The sequence below is a fragment of the Anopheles ziemanni genome, chromosome 2 (genome assembly GCF_943734765.1).
Source record: "Anopheles ziemanni chromosome 2, idAnoZiCoDA_A2_x.2, whole genome shotgun sequence".
NCBI lineage: Eukaryota > Metazoa > Arthropoda > Insecta > Diptera > Culicidae > Anopheles > Anopheles ziemanni.
In genome coordinates this window covers 1,521,482-1,544,438 of record NC_080705.1, presented here as the reverse complement: position 1 = coordinate 1,544,438, position 22,957 = coordinate 1,521,482, and the positions used below count along the sequence as shown (strand labels likewise).

Here is a 22,957-nt window from a genome sequence, read left to right as displayed (position 1 = left end):
AAACCTAAGCATTTATTTACAACAAAATCTCGAAACATTTCACATGCCAATAGTCGCTTAAACGTCTAAAAACTTAACAATCGATTAGACAATGTCGTCAACACAGCGCTGGGTCATTTTATGAGCATCGGACGGGGGGAAGGGAGCGGGGGCGGAAAAAAAGCTTATGGTACGAGGTTGTACGCCGTTGAGTCGCGTCCCGACGGAGTTTGCATTTAGTTCAAATCGTTAGTGCTAAGGTTCTTAAAGCTATCCGTAAGGTCTTCGTCGTTGTCGTGTCGATCCGGCAATGGTTCCAGGGCGCCGGGGAGTGGAGGTTGTTGCTGCTGGGTAGCAAGGAAAGCTTTCAGTGCTTGCTGTTGGCTGGTGGACGATTGTTGCTGAGCGCTTCCGGTCGCTTGGTTGTTGGCCACCTGGCCCGCTATCTGCTCGAGACGGTTCATTTCGGTGGTGGAAAGGCCATCTAGCACGGACCGGAGTTCGGCTGAGTTGAAGTTGGAAGGTAAATTTCCCAAATCAAGGTTCATGAGGTCCGATCCCATCGACGGAGGTCCCACGTTCATTTGATTGTTGCTGGAGATGAGTGATCCTATACCCAGCATTGGATCGCTCGAAAACGAAATCGAACCAAAGTTCCCGAGGTTGAAAGACTGAGGTGGGTTAAGACCGTTGCCGCTGGTGGTGGGTATTGGTTGCACCCAGCCATTCGAGGGCCCCGGAAGGTTCGTGTCGAATATGGGGGCAATGGTTTGCGGTGGTAAATGTTGCTGCTGCTGTTGCTGTTGCTGGGGTTGATTCGTCACAAGGGTAGTTCCAAAGTTTCCAAAGTTAGCGAAGGGATTCATTGGCGCGTTTGACATGTTGTTGTAAGGTGGCGTGGGTGTTATACTGCCCTGGTCATGCGGAGACATGGAACCGGCAATTCCCGGGGACGGTGTCATCGTTGACGGGGATCGGTCCAGGGCCGGTGAAATTCGTTGTGGATTGAGCAGTCCTTGTCCCGGTTGGAGTTGGTATTGGTTAGACGGTACATGACTTGGAGAATCTAGAAAGTAATACAATAAGTGATAAACACCATTTCTGTGACTTATAAATTCATGTTTCGCTTACCTCCAGGTTCGTTTTTGATTTCTTCTTTTGGCATTTGCTGGAATGGATTGTTGTTGCCGTAGTTATAAAGTCCTCCTAGAAAAAGATGATTAAATTAGAACTTTGGTTTGTTAAAAATTTACTCGCTGGTTTCGTGCAATTATGATAAAAGTGAACTCAAGCGTGCATGCGTTAGAGGCGATAAAGTTTGTTCAGACACAAGGGTTTTTAGGATTGTGTTAGCATGAAACGAAACTTCAAATGTTCTATCTAATATCTAGCTAAAACACAAGCTGGTTTGTTAGAAAGAAATTGATTGTGGCAAACTAGAGTAAAACAACAAAAACAAGCAACACTAAACATTTGACAACACGCAACTTACAATTGAATTGAGCCGACCGTTTTGATGTGTATGCTTAGAGCTTTAAAATCAGAAACGAACCTCAGCGTGAGGATGGATAGAAAACGTCACCAGATTTTGCTTATCTTATTTTTCACTGCCTTTATTTACCTTTCATAAAGATTAACAATTTGACTTAGTGATTGATTGACCTGTTAAAACGTTACATTGATCATCGCTCTGCGATTCTCTCCGAGCATTACTCTTGTATGGTTTTACCTTAGTGCTAATATTATTGTTTTTGGTTTCCTCTTTACTTGGACAAATACATGTATTCTTTTAACCTATTCAATAATATTTGGTACTTTAACAATATGGTTCGAATAAGCCAACATTTGCTCGATTCCGTTGGCAAGCAACGGATTTCTGTTGTTATTCGTTAATGCTGCCAATGTTTCGTTTTTCTCAAACACCAAATTTTACTAACTTCTGAAAACATCGACTGTAAAAAGTCGTAGGAGCAGACAAAAAAACATATAAAATAAATCATGCACACAGACTTTTGCATCCTGTATTATCAGATTCTGCTTTAGTTCTAAAACAAAAAACACTCAACTGCCACCACCTGTTGTACAAATTTGTAAATCTAAAAATTCTAGTTCGTTTACAATTGGTTATCAAAACTACTACCACCCACATTTGTTCGGTCCAGTGCGAGCTGATTCCTTGACGTTCCACACACAAAAATCAAACAGTCGCTTTCACTTTTGGTTGTTACTTTGGACGACGCTGTTGCAATGTGCGCTCGCAATAAACATTCCTTCTTTCATTCAAATTTGTCCACACGGGACATGCGCCCTAGCTACCGTTAAACTCTACCGCCGACAAACTTCACAAATAGATGGCAATGCTCAATTCGAATTTCAAATTCTTACGCTAACGTTTTTCGTTTCGAATGTTAGTTTAGTTTCTCCACCGTTCAACCAATTTGTGTTTTGTTTTTCGTGATTGTATGTATTGTTTAGTTTATGAGGCTGTTTTTGCATGTTTACTACCAATGAGTTTTGGACAAATTTTTCCCATCAACCAGACCACCGTTAAAACTCCCAAAGAGACAAATACCAACAACGACAATTAGGAACCAATGAGCCCTATGTGTATGCGATGGACGGCATCCGCTTTACATCCCCCCCTGCATCCCCCTGGGATGCAAACGATGGATGACCACCTTCCAAAAATGCCAAACAACAAACGGACATACACTTTCGTTTGCTTTTACTTTATTATTTGCTACAAAACGATGCGTGTTGGACGGATCCGCAACATCAGAAACATCACAAAAAAATGAGAAAGAAATACGATAACATATCACAAAACGACAAAGTGAGAGTGCGGTAAAATATTGGAAGAGAATGAAACTATACACCATGTGGAAATCGTGAGGAAAGACTAGGAAAGTAACGAGATCAAGTTTAGAGTAAAAGTATACTGAGTGCAAGGACAGGGGGAGGGGTGTGGGGTGCGTCGAAATGAGATAAATAAAATGTGAACACCGGGCAGCAGCGCGATGTGTACCACGAGGGAAATGAATTGAATAAAGCTCCACCACCAAACTGAGAAACATTTACGAAATCGAAGGGAAAGTGCTTTAAAATGACCGTTATGTATCCCGAAACCATGTGGACCGCGAAGGAAAGAAAACGAAAACTTACGGGGTAAACCACTTCCGGTAGCGGGACCACCGGAAGCGTCAAGCTGCGACAGGTTTGGAATGGAAGCAGGGTTCGGTATCTTGTGAACCTGCTGTTGCGTCCGAGGAACCTGCATGAATGCCGAGGAACCGAGCTTCGGCTGTTTCCGCCGCAATTCTGTCATGTGTGTGCGTGTTTTGCGCGAAAACCCCACCAAAAGGGAACCGAAAAAAAAAACAAATAAATGATAAAAACAAACATGTAGAATTAGTGTAAGTGTAAAGTTGGTTGGGAAATTATTGCTACAACTGCTGATATGTGGTTATGCTTAAGAAATCGCTACTCTGCAGTAGCTCCGGGCACAAAAGGGGATCAAAAATAAAATGTTTCAGTTCCTCTCAGACGTCGCTATTGGTGGCCATGGATAACATTTGGCATGGCTGTTGCTGCTGCTGCTGCTGCTGCTGCTGCTGCTGGATTGTTTGTTGCCGCGAAGAGGATGCCATAGGGCTTGGTTCCACCGGAGCATAGTAGCAGGAGGTTTCGTCGAATTCGCTCAACGCGGCATTCGGCGCGATCGAGGTGTACAATGCAAAGTGTTCCGCCTCCGTGAGGTCGACACTCGGGTCCAGCTGGACACCGTAGTTACCCTCGACGAGATTCTTTATGCTCCGGGCATCAGCGATCGCGACGAGCTCGAGATTTCCGTCCTGAATGGGAACATCGAGTTGCAGCGCACTGACCGCCTTCCGATCGAGCGGTGGCAGTGAAGCTGTGCTGGCCCGATCGTACGAGTCGTTGCCCGGAAGCGATAGATGCGTTCCGCTGCCTCCGTTGCGCGATTGCATGTTTCCGGTCGGACCATCTCCCTTCAGCGGGATGTAGATGTAATCCGGATTGCCATCGGATGCCGGTCGGCGAGCACTGACGCTACTAACGCTTCGGGCAACCGGCTTTCCTGCTTTGCGCTTCTCACCGGAAGTGTCGCGCATCGATCCCTTCCGTTGCTTGTCCTTCACGGCGCCTCCCTCGGAACCTTCGAAGTCCACCGACAGGCTGGGTTCCTTCGAGGATCCCGCGGCGTTCTTCCGATTGAGCGTGTTGGTACTAGCGGTCAGGTCGGATTTGCTCTTCTTGCGTGAGAACAACTTCGAGAAGAAACCTGGCTTTTTGGTGCTATTCTTCGGCAGAGTGCTACAATCTCCCGGAGCTGCTCCGACCGCATTCGACCCAGTTGGGGGCTTCGTGGGCGAACTGGGCGGTGTCGGGGGCAGCTTCTTGTTCGGCGGACTGTCCGGCGTTTTCATGATGATGATCTGATCGGACTGCGGGCGCGGAGCAAGGCTGCGCATCGATCCCTTGCGGATGATGGTGTTCAGCAGCATTTCATCGTTGGCATCGAGAGCGTTGTTCTCCTTATTCTGGACGCTCGGTTTGGCACGCTTCGGTGGCAATGGTGGCAGCTTTTCCGTCTCCTGCGATTCACGCTTCAACGAGGTAACATCGATCGTCGGCACGTGGAGTGGTTCGACCGCATCGTAGACACCGGCATCCAGCTTGGCATGTTCCGGTCTCGGAGGGATCGGCGGTCCAAGCGAAATGGACAGTGGGTTTTTGAACGCGCGCTGCAGGCTTGTGTAGGTCGCGGCATCGTCAAACACTTCGTCGATGTCCATCCGTTCGCCACCGGGAGATCCCAGCTGAACCGGAACCATTTGTTCCAGAGCTTTGAGTTCGTTTTCTAAAATCATATTCTCACGACGCAGCTGATGATCGGTGTAGATTTCGTCCAGCTCGGCAACCTGTTCCAAGAGTTCATTCAACGTTTGATCATCATCCGGAGCAGCAGCAGCAGCCGCAGCATTAACAACCGGAGCATTAGTGGCCGCAACGCCATCTGGCATATCGAACGAATTGGTCTGGTAAATGTTATTGTTGGTATCTCCGATAACCATCTGATTGTCATCACCGGATGAACCTCCGTCACTGTGATTGTTGTTCCCAGCCGAGTGGCCCATTGCAGCGTTGAATTCGTTTCGTTGTATCCATTCGGTCGTTTTCTGATCGCTGCTGACCGTGTCCATCGCGAATGGTTTCTCCTCAACGTTCGGAGTATCGAGTACGATCACTTCCGGCTCGTTACGGGCAGCTGGCTGCCCATTGGCACCACGCTTGACCGGTTCCGGCCCCGTGCGGTTCGAACCCTCGAGAAGGATGCGCTTAAAGAGCTGATTCTCGGGCGTATCGTTCTTCATGAGATCACGGTGAAGGGTCGAAAACCTGCGCCTACCTGAGTCCAGCGGTGTGAACAGGAAATCGCGTGCATCCGATTGCGCGTTGTCCGACGGGCGTTCCAACTGCACGTACACCTGAAATGCAACGACGCGGAGAAGAGAGTTATAGATTGATGCCTATGTTCTTAGTCTAAGATCTGGTTTGACTACCTTCACTGGATCGGTGACATCCATCGCTCTGTACGGCGGCGTCCGGAAGCTGATGGCCACCTGCTTGTGCACGTCGGTGTGCGTAAACTCGCCATAACCCTGCCACACCGTGATGTTTCCCTTCTTCTCGAAGAAGCGCACCCTGATGTCCTCCTTGACGACTTTCTCGCAGAGCAGAATGATCTCCTTGCCACCGGAGACGGGCGCCGAGCAGTCGCTGAGGCGGCAAATGATCAGGTCCGACATGGCCTTCTTGTCGTAGATGATGTCCGAAACGACCGGCGTCAGTGGTTCGGTGAAGCGACCCTTTGTCGGACCCTCTAGAAACACCTGGAAGCACAGCCGAACAGCGTTCAGATCGATGGAGCCTGGTTCCTTGGCGTGAGCGAATCCAGCTGGAAAAACCAAATCGTACGTTAAAGAGATTCGTCTACGAACCCCAAGAACTTCCGCGAGGTTCTTTGTACACTTACTTCTGAACGGATCGACCCTGATTTCGTGGCGCAAGCGTAGCGCCTCCTCGACGTCCTTCTTCTTGACGCACTGAATGCCCAGGTTGTTGAACTGGTACGCCATGGTGTTACAATTGATCTCAACCGTGCACACACCCTTCTTGCAGCCCTCCTTTCCTACCAGATTGTGCGGATGGGGTTTGTATTTTGCCTCCTCCGGCGATTCATTTGGCTCTCCCTTGGTGACGCAGGACACCACGACCACCGCCCGACCCCGGTATCCGTGGATCTGTATCGCCGGGTAGGTCTTGTGGTCGTTTGTGCTGTTAATGCCGGGTATGGAACCGGCCGACCGTCCCTCGCACTCATACCGAAACCGGAGTGCCTTCGGGTGCGGCTGTTCCGTGATCTCCACGTACGGTCGTTGCGTCGCTGCCACTAGCGTCATCGTCTCTTGGCGTATTTCTTTCCCAATAACTTGAACTGGCGACGAGAAGAAGAGGTTCGTTAGGTCCGACGGGATCAGCTTGAGATAATGAGTGCTTCGAAACGGATGTTATAAAACTCGAACGGGTTTGATAGAACGACAAATACCTTTTTAACAAAATTTACAACACGAACATTACCTGGCGAAGGGCATGCAGAAGATGGGGTTTGGATTGGTCTTGGCTGAGGTTGTGGTGGTGGTGGTGGTGATGATGGTGGAGATAATGGTGGGTTTCTAGTTGGTTCTTGTGGTAATGAGACGGTTATAGTTGGAGGAGCGACAGTAGCATTGGCCGCGGAAGTGTTATGTACGACCACGTTGTAAAGCCCGGCAAGAGGAGAACGCTTCAGATGGTCAAATTTGTGGAAAAGGTTGAGATACTCGTAGTCGGACGACGAAGTGGACGAGGTGGACGAAGCGGATGAGTTGTTGTAGCGCACGGTACCATCATCTCCACCATCCCCACCGGAAGTGGAACTAGCAAGCGGACTTGGGGTATTACGGCGAACCGGAAAAGACGCCATGTTACTCTATGATACACTTGATTCTCTGCAAAATGTGAATTGACGGTCGTATCTGTAACAGATTATTATTCAGAAGCAGCTTAAATAAACGGAGAGTGGTTTATCCAAGGATCCAATTGACCAGGTTTGGCTACAAGAACTCGCGGCGTCGACCCGAAAGAAACCTTGCAGAGATAAGATTGGCTTCAATTTAGCAGCGCGGATTTAGTAATGGTTCTTACTTATTTGCTTTACTTCTATCGCTCTAACACTTTCTATCTTGCAACAAACGCACACATTTCCGATCGCCTTGCGAGAAGTGGTGCACTGGTTCGCTCAACTGGTCGCGAAGCGATCACGACCGACGGACGGTTTGCGCCGTGTACAACCACAACGGCATAACACGCGTTGTACGATCAGATCCGAACATCAGGGCTGTTAAAAGCCGGCGCGGGTTGTTAATGGAGAAATCTATTTTTAAACATTTTCATCGCACTATCGAGGGCCACTGGCGCGGCTGTGACGGCCTGCAGCACCCGAGTCCGATTTGCCGGGAGTTGCAACTTCTCGCGATCGACGGGTTTTTAGGTTAGGCGCGTTCACATCTGTGCGATTTTCTATGCTCCTTCATCGCTCGGGTATATTTGGAAGCGGAGTACGAAAATCTGGTCAATTGGTGGTCCAAGGGCAAACGCCAGATACTTTCGATTTGGGAAATGGTTCCGAAAATGGAAATGGCCGTTCAAAACGGGTTGGTTTTCAAGGGAACCAAGCAGTTTATCAGCTGCTTATTTCTCTTATTTTGGTTAGTCACATTAAACATCCATTAAACCAGAAAGGAACACATAAAAAAGGCGATTTGTACAGCGAGCGTTATCGTCCCCTTTCAGCTGCAGTGGAAGCTTTATCACATCGGCACACCGAAGGCAGCACACTAGGGTGTTAAAGAAAGATTGGTCACTTTTATAAACAGAACAGAAGGACCCCTTAGGAAAAGGAAAGATATCCACGAACCGAACCTCAAAGATCACGCAATGTCACTCCGTCGTTGGATCACGATCGACTTACGAATGTCGGGATAGTGCTCCGCTGGGAAAATGGGATGTCGAAAACCGTTTTCCCGAACGCTCTTTTCCCCGAACACTCTCATTGGCTCTCGGCATCCTATAGGGATAGGTCACTGAGTGTCCTCTATACCTCTCGGGCGTTGTAGTATTCTCTTCGCCACAACGCAAGAGACTTTCGGTTCGGTTCGGTATGCTTGTGTGCGTGAGATGAAAATTGTGGAAAATAGCAAATGAAATAATTCTATAAAAACGCAACACGCAGCAATGCATTCTGGTAGGATGATGAGAGCATACGGACCAAATAGGTGTAATGATAAAATCATCGCGAAAATATTTCTAACTGATTTGAATGAGAAAGAAAATTGACATACATGATTCATAAATAGATTGTGAAATGATAACTATTCATGTTTCTTGAACTCGTGATCTTATTTTGGAGAAGAAGCAACGTTACATAAGTTTAGAACAAAATTTGTATAGCCTACTCATTAAGAAAACAAGCTTCGGTAGAACGTTGAGCTAGGATTGATTCTTGCAGATGTTTTACGGCCGGTGAAGCCATTGACAGGACGTCATTAGGTCGAACATCGGGTGAAAGTAAAACCGTCCACTTTGCACATGCGCCCATCGCGAGACAGAACGCGATCAGCGAAAGCAGCTGTGGTGAAGATTAGCATAATTTTCGACTGACCGCTCGGCACGAGAGTTTTCACGAGCGGGTTAAAGAACAAGCAACACGTGCGCTCGAGCGACCGACGATCTGGGGTTGATGACGATGAGCGTACGACATTAAAAATAAATCCGTGACATGACAATAATCGTCGCAGTAAGGACGGTTGGTCCGATGTTTGGGTTTTTTTTTGCGAGACGGCGTACGTCTCCATCCCGAGCCAGGGTGTAATCATTTAAACGTAATTTTGCGTTGTGTTGAGAGCCGGGTGTTGATGTATTTAGGGGACTGGTTTTTCTTCTGGTTTTTAACTTTTCTCCCTTCCGGCCGGACTGATCCGCCGAAGAAGTCGTTCGTGACAGTTCTGAAAAGTGTCCCTTTCATTTTTTACCATCGAACGGCCCAGTGACAGGTGCCTTATGCGTTGTGCACGCTGAGCCGTAGTCTCGGCGCTTAAGTCCCGGCCGTTTCCCCTTCCGGAGTCGCAAATGATGCAATGTGGGCAGCACGGGACAGACGGCCGCTGAAGAAGATCACGTCTATATGTCCCGGTGTCGGTCGATTTCCACGAATCGTGGATACGGTTTATATTTTCTGTGCTGTGCCAATCTATGAGTCACTGAGTAAAATGGGGTCGGAAAATGAAAGAAAAATTGGATCAACGACGTTTATTACACCTTCGAAAAGAACAGATGATAATTTAGGACGAAATAACCTACCGTCGAACATAAATTTGAAAATTATTAACACAACAATGTGCAGTGTGCATGTTAGGAAAATGATTTCAAAATTTGCGAAAACTTCAACCAGGTTAGCTCAAAGTCAAAATTATCCAAATGACTAACAACTAACGGGGAGATTCGGCTGTTTCGTCTGTGAACTGCAACGACGGTAGCGCGATCCCAGAATTGATAGCCACTTTTTAAAAGCTGAGTCAGCATGATCGTGCGAGGCGAGACACCATAAATCAATTTGCGTGGGATGGAAAGAAAGTTACACAACTGCCAAAACAACCTTTAATAGAATGTAAGCGATCGTCGAGCTCGAGTAGTCAATTGGAGGGAACTGTCCCTGTTGTTCGGTTATCTGTTTACTCACTTTCTTTATTCATCCGAACGAGAACAAATTGTGTCTAGCCGTTACGCTTTGATGCCTTCGCGAGGTGCTGCAAGTAATGACACGTGGAAAAGTGCATCTTGGGCGTCTAGTCGGACTGCATAGCATTTTGTTAATCGAGCACGACGGATACGGTCTGCGAGGGAGGAGGCCACAACACTTTTCAGCCCAGGTGGAGGATTTTATATCAACAAAGTGAGTCGCTAGCAAGGTCACTATTTGTCGTTCAACCCGGTTTGTTTGTGCGCTAAAAGTTGCATAAGTTATATACTCACTTATATCATCCAACAGGTCACTTTCTTCGACGACAACGTCCGGTATCAGTGGAGGTAGGGAAGGATCTGCAAATCAAGATAAAGAAAACAACGGCTTAGTAAAGAACTTCATTCAGTTCAGTCGGTTTCAGTTGTATTGTGCAGATCATCGGAGCAAAAGAAAGTGAAAAAGAGAAATGGCGAAAATTCCTTATTTACAAACACTTCAATCCTGTTTCGCCGAGAGAAAAAGACATAAGTTTAACGGAAATTAACCACCAACGCAATCATTACCGGCGGTTGTTTAGGATCCTCACCACCTTCGCCGCGGTCGTCATCGTGAAATTCATCGTGGAATGTTAGGAATGTGTTCTGCCACCTTTTCCCCTTTCTCCGTTCTCCGTTCACCACGGCCCATCGTTTTTTTCGCTTTCAATTTTCCGAACAATGCTTTCAATGTGTGTATAATATCGATTGCAGTCACCACCCGGGGTCGAGAAAAATGAAAATGGTCTTGGGTGGTGTGGGTCGTAGGCCAACCGTGCTACTAGCGCATTTTCCTTTCGTTTGAAGCGGTGGCCCGGGCTCGAAAGAGGTAATCAGCGGAGTAGTATAATTCATGCTGCCCTCGTTCACGTTCACGTGCGCCCCCCACGCCTCCCCCGTCCTTCCATTCGACCAGCCGGAACAGCCGTGGACTTGGCCTTCGTGATAGCGAACCGCGAATCACGGGAATGGTTGGAATGTTTCGTGTTTGCCCAACAACTCCACGGTGTACAGTGCGCGACGGATATTGGCTAGAAAGGGGGAGAGGTGGGCATGCCTAGAATGGAATGCGCGCAAAACACATTCCAGGGGACTTTCTTTGTGTGGTTGAAGGGAAAAATAAACTGTTTCAAATTGTCACTTAGTGTCGTAATATTTGTCCAAAAATTTCCCCCGGTGCCATAAACTTCGCACGAAAGTTTCTTGCACGGACAAATATTTTGCACCACACTGTTATGGCGCCCCAAGAAAGGTCTCTTCACTCCGTACTCCAAGTTTGAAGCGGTAGGAAAGCGGTGGTGCAATACATTTGTTGACCACCATCCATTTTTTGCGTGGCAACTTCCCACTTATCGATTGAGTTCTTACTGCCTAAATGTTTTTATCGACCGACAATGGCGAACGAGCCTCCAAGCGAAGTGTGTAGGGAAGTGTGGAAAAATAAGCAATAATAAATGTTTATTCAATCGTTCGTCCGTTGATCATTTTTCCCCCCAGCGAAACCACCGTTAGACGGGCCTTCTTTTCGGGGAACGAGCAAAGCAAAGCGAGTCAAGTTTAAGGTTGTACCAAGGTCATTAAAATACACACCGTCGGGTCTACCTTGTCGCCGGCAAATAAATCACCACGGAGTGCATCACAAAGGAATGGATCGATACCGGCACTTGTTGGAAGGAAAACCCTTCGTCTCGCGGTTCTGCAATGTGATGGAATGTGCGCGCCCGAGAACCTGTTATACGCTATTTTAATTGCCAAGAAAATGACAACCGCCCGACCGCAGCGCATCGTGTCATCTGTCATCCAAAGGGAGGAATAATCTGTGCCTCCATAAATCTTCCCGTTTGGCATGTGTTTTCCACCGAGGAATGCATCTGGCTGGAACACGAAGGGAGCGAAAATGTGCTGCATCATCTGCACTTTCCATGTTTTGCACGGGCCGCCTTCCTTTCGATGGAGGCGCATGGCTTCCCGTGGCCACGTTCGACAGTCTTAGGCCGTGTGCGATCGGTGTAATACGCAATTGAACACTTGTCGGCGGAAAAGATCAGACGGGGAAAAAAGGGACCCCGCTGCGCTGACAAGATTAATGAGCAGCCACTTAACAAGTGAGTTGAACCTTTTGTTAATTAGTGACCGTACACTGATCATTTCGAGAGGAACGACAAGAGATTTTTTAATTTCAAAGTTAATGTCATTTATTGTACACGTCGTGTTGCATCATGTTGCAGTTTCCGATTACCTCCCTCTAGCCAGATCTTTGTTCGTCTGGAGTGCATTTGCATTGGCTACGTTTCCTTGACAAGTTCAACAACCCATAGGATCGTGCCAAGAAAACCGGTATGAGGTGAAAAAAGGGCAGGGGCAGCGGGGTAAACCACAAACGCATTTTCGATTTCAACAGATGGCAATAAATTCGCCGGTCGTAAATTGTACTACGCCACGTCGTCGTTCCTTTGATGGTGCACAAATAAGAAGTGGTAACAGATCCCCAACCCTCCGGCGATCACTTCCTTGTTCAAAGGGCGAGGATAAAGGGTGAAGATCACCTCATCGCTGGATGAATTTGAACCATCATTGTTTTTTCGATCGAGAAAGTCTGCGTAAGAATAAGCGATGAATCTAACCCACCGTTCAAGGTTGTGAGGAAATGATGACAGTTTGTAACAGAGAACTAGCGTGTAGAAAATCACTAGATCGGTTTATAAATAGTATGCTATAAGAAATCCCCGCCCGTTGCTGCGAGTGATCTTACCACTGGTTGAAGCGCACTCAAGACGCAAGAAATGAAGGGAGGAGAACGAACAAACCCCTCATGACGCACACATGCAGCCAGCAACAGTTGCAGCAAATCAGTTCAAGATCATCCGAGATGGTGCATCACAGCAAGTGGCCGCTGCATCGTCGGGGTGGTGGGAGCTGTAGGAGATCGCATTATTAAACGCACTGAGCACGAATGCAAACAAAAAGCCGCGTGCGAAGAAAGGAAAAACAAGCAATGGAAGCAGCGTGCGCCATGTCGCGTCATTTGTTGGGGACGAAAAGCGCCGCGTCAACAAGGAAGAACATTGGCGAAAGGATACCACCGGCTCGATCACAGTCTTGTATAGATGGTCTTGTAAAAACATCGTCCGGATCGATCGGTGGTGCATCGTCTTTCTTCCTTCTTCGACCGAACCAAACCTTGACAGACACTCGCGGTGTCGCCCCTTTTTCGCGTATTGTTTTTCCACCATGCCATGGACACCGACGTAGTATGCTTTTCGTTTTTTGATCCACGCGGGGCGATTAACCGCAGACACTTGTGTACAAACAAGTTTCGAACGCGGCGTGTCCACCGATATTGTAATAACAATAAACAGATGAAGCCATCACAAGAGACCGGCCTGTGCGTGTCGGGGATCATCTTCGCTTCTTGTTGAAAGCCATCACTCATTCGCGGCATGATATCGGAGTAAAACAAGGTGTTTATTCAACACTGCCATATAGAGTATAGAGTGAGACGATTAATAGAGTTGTTGACTGTCGATGGGGGGGTTCTACAATGTCTGAATTTAACGGGAATTTCTTTTAAATGCCATGCTGTTTAGAGGGGGTTCCCATAGACTAACGATTAATTTTATCTGTTTTCTAGAGTTCAGACTATCCCCAGGTGTATTACGAGCTAACTCCCATAGAAACACACTATGCAGTATGATGCAGATCGCTCTGGATTCTGTGGAACTGTAGCCTCCAAATCCAGAACAAACAGAATCCGTGTGGTCTCACCTGTATCTGAAGCTCTTACTTCCTTTCAGCGTAAATCTAATAACAAGTTCCCCGAAGATCCTTCTCGAGCGGAACCCACCGACATTAAGTAAACAAGTAGGCGGTGTGTATTTTGCGGGTTTTCGAGATAACGATATTATCGCACTATAAGAAAGGCTTCCGTCCTAAGGTAGCTTCAGTTGGCGCGTGTTCGTGTTCCCGACAGCAATGGCTCTGGTGATGAAAATTTCGTTCGTGATTTTGCTCGTAACGTTCAGTGGAGTTCAGTGTGACCCATTTTTCGGTAACAACTATGTTCTGCCACAGGGAGCACGCCTTGCCAACGCGGCCAATACGGTAGTTCGAAACCTTGACGCGGCGCAAGCACAAGTTCGTAGGTTCTTGATCAATCCTACGGCGTCGAATTTCTTGATCTCTGGTGCGAACGCTCTTCGGGAGTACGTGGGGAATACCTCGGTGACTTTGGCCCAGTTGTTCCGTGAGTTAGGGCAAGTGGCCACCGACCGTACCACAGCTCCAGCAGTAGTCTTCACTCGGCTCAACCTGGCCGTCCAGGGAACGGTGGAATGGTATCGAAACGTATCCGTGCCTCTCGCCGATCTCGAGGAGGCGTTCAACTACGATGATAACAGCAACACGGCCGGTTACTTCCGTCAGTGGAGAGATGCAATGGCTCAGAACGTCAACGAGTCTTCAGAGGTGCTTAGTCGCTTGGGAGATGTTATTCTGTCGGTCGCTGGTGAACCCCTGAATACGCAACAGTTCCTACAAGCGGTCTCAGCCGATGGTAGCCTACAACAGCTTCAGGATGTGGTGGAAGGTGCGGTGCGACTTTCCACAGACTACGCGACAAGCGTCACGAGGCTAGTTGGCGTTGTTCGTACCGCGAATGATTTCCAATCGAGGACATACGCTCTGCTTCGTACAAACCAGGCGTCGATCAACACCAACGTCGATCGGTACAGTACCGCATCGAACGCTTCCTTCTACCGGTTCCTTACCGCGGCCGATTCTCTCTTTAACCACCTTAAAGACACGAACGACAGCTTCGTCTTTCGGTGGCCCCTGCTCTTCAGTCCCGCCGTCCATCAACAGTTGAACCTGCTGAACCAATCGATCGACCACCTTACGTGGAACGTTCTCCAGCGGACGGTTTCGGTCGCGCAGAACCTCGTGCAAACGCAGGCCCTTTTCAAGGAAGGCGATAACCCACTCCGATACCTTCGCGAGGAGACTGATCTTTTAACCCGAACTTTGCTCGACGTCCTCAATGGGGAAAACTTTTGTGCCTCTGGGTTCGTAACGCAGTTCCAGGCATTGCCTGCGCAGGTCACGGCCCTCGTATCCGCTTGCTTGACCGAACAGACAAACCTTGAAAGTCAAGGTGCATCGCAGCTTGTTTCGATTGCCAACAACTTCCTGCGACCTTATGTGACTTCCGTGTATAGTCGACTCAACATTTGCTTCCAGCAACCCTTCGACAAGATGACCGAATGTCTCGATCTCGTAAGTTGACGGCTGTAAAACTTAAGCAATGATGCTGAAGAAAACATATTTTGTTTCAGATTGTCGCAACGATCGACTTCAGGGGAAAGTTCTTCATGTTAGATCTCGCCAGCCAGCTGTTTTTCGAGCAAGTCCAGGAAGAGTTGCCATCTTGCAACGATCGCGTGTTGGAGTATGTGCGCAATGCTGGCCTGCGTGAATCGTGCGGAATGCATCCACCAACCACAGCTGTCCCGGTTTAAAGGAAACAGAAAGAAGGTTCTGGGTTTGCATCAATAACGTTTTATTCCCGATACCAAGATTTATGTGCCTATTTCGACCAACGATTGCGATAGCGCGTCCGCTTCTTGCTATAGATGCACATCTCCTGGATGTTGTGGTAGTTCAAGAAGTACCCATTCTGTGCCACACAAGTGTTGAAGGTGTTCTGTATCTCGCCATCCACAAGCGACTCGACCAGCTTGGCTGCACTGTAGATGCGCCCATTAGCCCAGTTATTCTCGTAACCGTTCTAAAATAAAACATAAAACATATGACACTCACAGAAAACACACATGACCCTCTTCATATCTCGTAGTCCTTCTTACCAACTCCAAACAGTAGGAGAGCTTCTTCGGAGCATACCGGAAGCAAATGTCAAAAGCACTATAAGAAGCGTTGATCGCACCGATCAGGTACGTATCTAGAACTTGCGAGATTAGCGCAAAGGTACGTTCCTCGTTCGCGTTTTGCTCCGCCAGACACCTGTTCACGTGGGCCAGCGTAAAGTTCGGGAAGGCCAGTATCTTCTCGATGTACGACTCGGTGCAGTCGTTCGTCAGCATCGGATCGGAGGCTACTTGCACGGCCACCTGCGTCATGTACCCGATCGGGGCTACGATGGAGCCACGCTGTTTCCACTGCTCAATGTCGCGGTGCTTGTAGATCTTAAAGTTCTCAAAGTTTATCCGTATCTTTTGGATCGTGTTCTCCAACGCCTTCTTGAGCGCGATGAAGTAACTCGTGGTGGGTTTTGGTAGGGTGGCGATTTTTTCCTTCAACTTGCGGTACATCTCCTCCTCGAACCCACGCAAATCATCCAACGCCGTAACGATGTCCTCAATTTGGCCAAGCGACGTGTTTAGATACACGTCAATGGATTCGTTGAACCCTTGCTGGGCCGCTTGTGCTCGTGCGGTCGTTTCCACCGTCCACGCTTCACCCTTCTCGATGACATCGGCGAGGCGAAGGACGTTTTCCTGCAGCTTATCGGTGGCGGCAAACACATCATCGATCGGCTGGCCTACATCGCGCTGGGCGAACAGGGCTTCCGAGAGACTGATGGAGGCTATCCGAAGATCGCTGTTGATCGAGCGCATCAGGTTGTGGTTGTACATACTGTAGTCGAGATTCTGGAGCATCGAAATACTGTTGACGGAATCATATCCGTTCAGATATCGAATGGCTTCGATTAGCGACCGCTGCACCGGCTCCAGCTCTCTAGTGGTGAAGTCCTTAAAGGTGGCCTCCATTCGGCTGGTCAGATTACTGACGTAATCCTGGAGTCCCACCGTCGCTAGCTGCAGGTAATCCTGCGTCGGCATGTCCGACTTGAAGCGCTCCATGGCAGCCTTCGCCATTGCCACGTTTTCAACGATTCCAACCGTCGCGTTCGCCACTTCCTCATCGTCAACCAGCGAGTAGGAGCTGTCAGCGCCGGAAACACCCGATAAATTGTCGCCACCAAGCACCAGCAGCACAATCAACGTCACTAGCGATAGCACCGAGTTCCGGTACATTTTTTTTTTGTTCGCAAGGTAGATTCGCACCTGCGACGCGCAAATATGTTTAGTTGAAACTGCTTGGATGAGCACCGGATCTAAACTGAACGGAGATCCAACGTAGGGCTCGGTCAAAGCTGGGGTCTTCCACTGGCCCCCGTCGATATCATCATTACACTTTGCAAGCGAAATAGATGCGCTACGTAACCGTGCACAATGGGGCAAACCGGTGGAGCGGGGTGGAGAAGGGTTGGCGTGGGACGAAAACACCATTATAATCAGTAGCAATAATAACGATCCACTGTAGCACACACGGAGAGATAGAGAGAACTAGACAATTCCTAATCATCACATCAACACTTGACCTGGGCAAGGCACTTAGACCACCGGAAGGGCGGTTTAGGGTGGGGTGAACAACTCAACAGCGGTTGCACACACAGCGGATGGCCATCCCCCGCATCACGTTGCAAAGAGGTTTGTGATGGTCAGGTGGAACCGATTGGATATGAGGACTGACCGTTTCTAGACGGGGCGCTGATAGCCGCGATGTTTATTCATTTTCCGAATCGGAAAGATATCATTCATTCCTTGCACTAGATATCTGGACATATTCTGACAACCTTAGTCTTGCGCCCTTCGATTGGTACCCCGGTGGCGGATGGTGTGAAACGCGGTGGCGAATCAATGGCAAGGGAATTGCCTTCGGGAATCGCGTGTAAAGAGCGCCCGAGCACAATACAAAGCGCATTGGTGTTGCATCCAGTGCATGTGCATCGGTGGGCATGTGTTGATGGGATTTTTTCCCCCTATTCGGGGTTGAACGATTCAGATGAAGGGCTGGCCGTTCCGTTCAAGGTTAGCTAAGCATTATGTAAATTGAGTTTATTGTACGAAACACATTTAGAATATGGCTGTATGTATTTTAACTCTTGGAGTGTAAAGACTAGTTTGCGACCCTCGGAGTACATAAAAATGTAAAGAATTTCTCTAGAATTAACAGAACCGATTGGGATACGCATTTGATTCGTCAACGTTTTTTATTGTTTCTGCCATTCCATCGCCATCCTCATTAGTATTCGCGGAACGGCATCGACATTGCGTTGACAACAGTTCCTGAATTCTGCCGGGATGTACCAGCCTCGTCAAAGCGACTCACGCAGTTTATTAATCGGGGGATCCTCGAATTCGTCAAAATCATTAGGAATTTGCATAAGGTGTGTTCAGAAGCCCCGAAATACGTTTGTTCGCATTTTTAGTGCACGGAAAACGTGGGTTTAGTTCACTTAATTAATTGCATCAGTGTAACATTATACATCCCTATGATGACGCATCCAGGGATTTCCGATCTGGTGGTTAGATGCAACATTTTCACCACCGGATGAAATGTTCTACTGATAGGTCAGGGGCGAACCACTCTCGGAGGTCTGAGGTTAAATGGTCAAATTAACTGATAACGATGGAACGTTGCTATTTGTTTGTTCTTAATAAATCAGGAGTAGACAATTAAATGTAAGAAAATAGACATTCGTGGGCTATCAAGACGGGAAGATTTTCGGAAATGGTGCCACATGTCAAGAAAAACGGTGAGATTATAAACGCTAAACATGGATTATGGTAGCCATACCTGCACCGTTGATATAACCTTCCATGCTGTTGTGGCGTGTGAAGTAGTTGAGTTACTTGGAGTAGAGTCTTGCAAGCGGAACCGCCCGCGGTATTAGAACAACTTTATGATGTGGCGATACACGTGGAGATACGGACACGTACAGTACAAATACACACACTCGAACAATAGACACAAAACAGACACACGCGATCGTACTTGAATGTTCCCTAATATTACAGTTTGGCTAAGTGAAATGTTTTTTTTTATGTACACACAAATTTTCCCGACTTTGGGGAGGAAAGGAGATTCACTTATAAAAAGTTTGCCTCTTGAAAGTAGACGGTCTAATTTGGTCCAGTTTTGTTTCCTTGTGAGAAATGCATCCTACTCGCCATTCGAGCGTGGCTCTGACGTGGACGGTAGACATTCAACAAGGCAAAGAACCTGTGAAAGAGACGGGAAAAGAACACAAGGAACGGACCAATAGTTTTGGTGGCATGGTATTCGATACGATTGGAAAAGAAACTCAAACTCAAAACAATCACACCCCGTGCGACTCGAAGCTGCTCGATCAATTTACAAGCACATGCAGACATAAAAACAACACTACTGGAAAACGTGAACAATAACAAAACAACACACTTCTACACGCGAACGAACTGGAAGCTGGCGGGAAATAAATCCAAACAAGTGTCGCTGGAGAACTGAAGCAAGAAAGGAACGGTGAGGGAAGAGAGAGCGAGCTCTTCAAAGCGCGACACGCGGAACAACTCGCGCACGCCACTCGGGTAAAGCGTTGCGCACAGTTTTTAATGTTGAAGTGTGGGCGCGCGCGCACGTGAACGGAGGGGTCGGTGAACGGGGTTTTGGGACGTTGGAACGAGATGGCGAACTGGAGACGCGAACGCGCCACGGAATGGAAACGGGTTTCTTTTCGATCCATTCCTTCACACACGATCGCGCGCTCAATTTCTTGGCTTGGTTGTTTGTGTTCTTCGACGAGCGATCGTATGAAACTCGTAAAAAAGCAAAGTAGCAATCAAAATAAAATTTAAAAAAATGTCACGCAAGAGAAAGGTAAGCTCTGGTAAAACCGGACAAACATGAAAAGTGCAAAACATGATGTAAGATGTAAAACCCACAACTGCACAACTCAATGGACGTTAAAGTGGAGAATGATCGAATTGAATGTTGAAAGTAGCATACGCAAGTTATTCGAATAAATGTGCTAGCTTTATGCTGATTATGGTGTGTACACTTGCTTTTTTCTAAACCCGAAGTTGATAACGCTTTATAATGTAAGTTTTGATTGATGCATGACAAAGATGGAATTTCTAGTAGGATTTTCAAAACATCTGTTCTTAAGTGATTAAAAGGGGCAAAACTCACAGCTCGTAAACTTGCAACTTGACACACTAAACAACACCTTAACACAAAAACTCACTGCTAAACTAGGATTAAACTTTAACGATGCTCGAGGACGGTCCCGGAAGTCCGATGCTAACGGCGTTTAGAGAGCGACTCGTCGAGTGCTACAAGCGTAGACAATTTAAGAAGCCGGGAAACCGGGGCCCAAACCGGGAAACTGAACCGTTCCGCAGCCGGATGATAAGCGATCTGGTGCGAGGCGTTCTGGGTTTGCGTTTGCGTTTGCGCGTGAGCGTGTCGGATCTGTCCGTCGTGGCACGGCGTTGCATCCCGCCGAGGGACAGAAAGCTAACGCAAAACACGTCCACCGCCTCTCTTCTCCGCCTCTTTCCTGCTCGCTTTGTCTCGCTCTATCGCAGACCTCGGATGGTGTGATGACGCGGAGATTAATACCGCTTGTCGATGGCAACATCCGCGAGGCGCAGAAAAGAGAGAACGGGACGGGTGCCGTTCGATCGCGAACCCGTTTTGAACACTTGTTCCATGGTTGGTGGCTACAAACATAAGCAAACTCCCCACTTCTAGAGACGGGCCGAGTGCTGTCCGATGTTGTGAGTCTTTTTCGTGTGTGCGAGTGCGCGAACGATCCGCGAGATGATCCGCGGTGGTCAGTCACGACCAACACCAGCACAAAAGGTACGATCGCGATCGATTGGGAGGTGTCACGGCCCGAACGGAGAGATTTTTCTCCATGTCGAGTGAATTCTCCGGGGTGCTGGAGACAAGATTTTAAGAAACAGTTACATCCCTTAAGTCATCCTGCTGTCACGAATACTACCGAAACGCGCGAAACATTGACTCGTCAACGTGATCTTCGCCCAACGTCGTTTGTTTTCTTCTGTTTTCGGCCAGCTCCCCTCGCCTATTCATGCTCCTTCTAGGCCGACCCTCATCTATGCTTATCACCATGACTGACCAGCGTCAGTTTCGTGAATGGGAAAATCCTTACGTTTGGGTTTTACCCGGCACACGACGATGCCCGCGACGAATCAAACGAAAGGGAAAGACTAAAAATAAGACAGACGAAAAGGGGAGGAACGGCGGGAAACGGGGGACGATCCTCGCGCGCACGTTCTGCGATCGTGAACTTATGCTGTGCCGTGATTGAAGCGTTGCGTTGGTGTGTGCGAGCAACGAGAGCTATTAGTAATTAATTGTGGCGCTTAGTGTGAGAACCGGGCCGGGAGGGCAGGAAGGGTCGAAACCGGTTCTGTTCGAGGAGGTGTTTCTGGGTTTTCCCAGCGTCAGCGTTCCGGCCCCGAAGTCGATAAGGATGATTGAAGGATTGACGGGGGTGTTGGGAAAGTTTGTCTAGCCTGGGAAACTGGGCTCGACACGCGAGCGTTATCCCGCCGGTCTGGGTATCGCCGGTTCCGGTGCGATAAACCATGCTTCACTGGGTTTACCCCGTGAATTTGTCTCCAAACGCGAACGAACAATCGATTATGCAACTTTTTTAAACACAGAAACCAGCAGGATAGAGCTGAGATCTAGCACTTCCTAGAGCTCATTGAACATCTCCATCTTGCTGGTTTGTTAAAGTCGTGTTGACCTTTTTTTCTCGAGCGATTCCAAGAAACATCAACATATTCAAGGCCGGCCTCGCAGAAGCTGTTATGAAATGCAGTCGAGCAACCGGTCTTCTATCGTGCCACCTCTTCGGTGATCGTGTTCATCACACCTAAGCGTGAAGGAGTTGCCTACTGCGATGTAAAAAATAAAACTGTACACAGTCGGGTACAGAGATCGTGGGGCCATAATAGAGAATTGGGATGGAATGTGCAGCCGATGATTCATCGATTAAATAAAACGCTCATGAAACGGAAGTTGAAGTGAATGGAGTTTGCACAGCGCATACGTGTCAGCCGTGGTTGGAGATGCATTCGTAAAGTGCAATCATTAAAAGAAACACAAAAAATCATGCAAGTAAAAATTAAGTAATAGAAAGGAAACTGCAAAAGTTGAAAAAACGGAACTGTCGCACATCAGATCAAATATAAATAAATAAAAAGCATAAGTGTCAAACGATAAACTTACCTCACAACAAACAGGCGATTAAACACACAGAACTCTGTGAGAAACACTTATAACATCGAGCTAATACGTAATGTTTTATCTCAATCACTCGGTACACCTGTCCGGTGACACTCACAAACAATGTTCAACGTTTTTCGTGAGAGCGAACGTTGTAAAAACAGATCGCGACGTTCTTCAATAAATTTTCGGTAATCGAAAAACAGCTACCTACACGGGAGGGAAGGAAGAAGTGTTGATAAAGGAGCCACACACCATTCAAAAAAACGATGCTGACGATTTCTTTTATCACGACCACGATAACGAACTCGAGCGGCAGCTTCCCCGGTTTGCAACGAACAGTGCAAAAGATAAGATACCCGTCGACGTCGTAAAGTTGGGCAAGGTTTGCGGCCTCGAGGGGACATTACTCAGCACGCACGGAACACGGTCGTCCCCGGCGGCACATTGGCGGCGTCAGTTTGTTGATTGTTTCCTGGGCGCACAGGGCGGGAAAGTACGGACCCGGTTCCCACACCGTGTACCAGCACACTGACCGCGGTGCACCGTTTTGGCGGAAAAAACCAGCAAATCAACAAACCCATATGATGGCACATTTCAAAACAAAGCGACCATCGTCGAGTTATGATTGAGCCGTGAGAGAGTCGATCCCGAGGGATAAATCATGCTTGAAACAACACAAAAAAAAACCCAACCAATTACTCGGCGATGATTGTTTTGACGTGCTTCGGTGCTTTACCGAAACCTGGAACCGAGTTGTTCTAACCTTTAAAACGTCGATGCTTTCACTGTATCAAATGCAACGTTTTGACAACTACTTATCACTGTGCGATGGCAAATGAGAACACTTTTCGCAATTGTCTTCAATACTTCAATCCACATTCAAAAAGAACAAACACTTTGTTCGCCGCCTTTGACAACTGATAAAACGTAGACTGGCTGGAGATTGCTTTCGGAAGGAGATCCTCTCCGGTAGACG

At 47.8% G+C, this 22,957-nt stretch overlaps 3 protein-coding genes across 3 annotated transcripts; 1 reads left to right on the top strand and 2 right to left on the bottom strand.

The window, feature by feature from the left end:
• Positions 1–3: 3 nt before the first annotated feature.
• Positions 4–22,115, bottom strand: LOC131294856 (proto-oncogene c-Rel). The gene is made up of 8 exons (XM_058322908.1): positions 21,982–22,115; positions 10,135–10,200; positions 6,038–6,499; positions 5,565–5,959; positions 5,411–5,489; positions 3,142–3,297; positions 1,111–1,185; positions 4–1,045 (listed from the first exon to the last, which is right to left on the bottom strand). Exons 3-8 carry the CDS (start codon positions 6,462–6,464, stop codon positions 216–218), a joined length of 1,962 nt encoding a protein of 653 aa, XP_058178891.1. The 5' UTR covers positions 6,465–6,499; positions 10,135–10,200; positions 21,982–22,115; the 3' UTR covers positions 4–215.
• Positions 13,852–15,392, top strand: LOC131282971 (uncharacterized). The gene is made up of 2 exons (XM_058312526.1): positions 13,852–15,150; positions 15,210–15,392. The coding sequence occupies exons 1-2, from the start codon at positions 13,852–13,854 to the stop codon at positions 15,390–15,392; spliced, it is 1,482 nt and encodes a 493-aa protein (XP_058168509.1).
• On the bottom strand, positions 15,461–17,259 carry LOC131282969 (uncharacterized). Its single transcript, XM_058312524.1, has 3 exons — positions 17,138–17,259; positions 15,738–17,013; positions 15,461–15,661 (listed from the first exon to the last, which is right to left on the bottom strand). The coding sequence occupies exons 1-3, from the start codon at positions 17,257–17,259 to the stop codon at positions 15,461–15,463; spliced, it is 1,599 nt and encodes a 532-aa protein (XP_058168507.1).
• Positions 22,116–22,957: the final 842 nt, after the last annotated feature.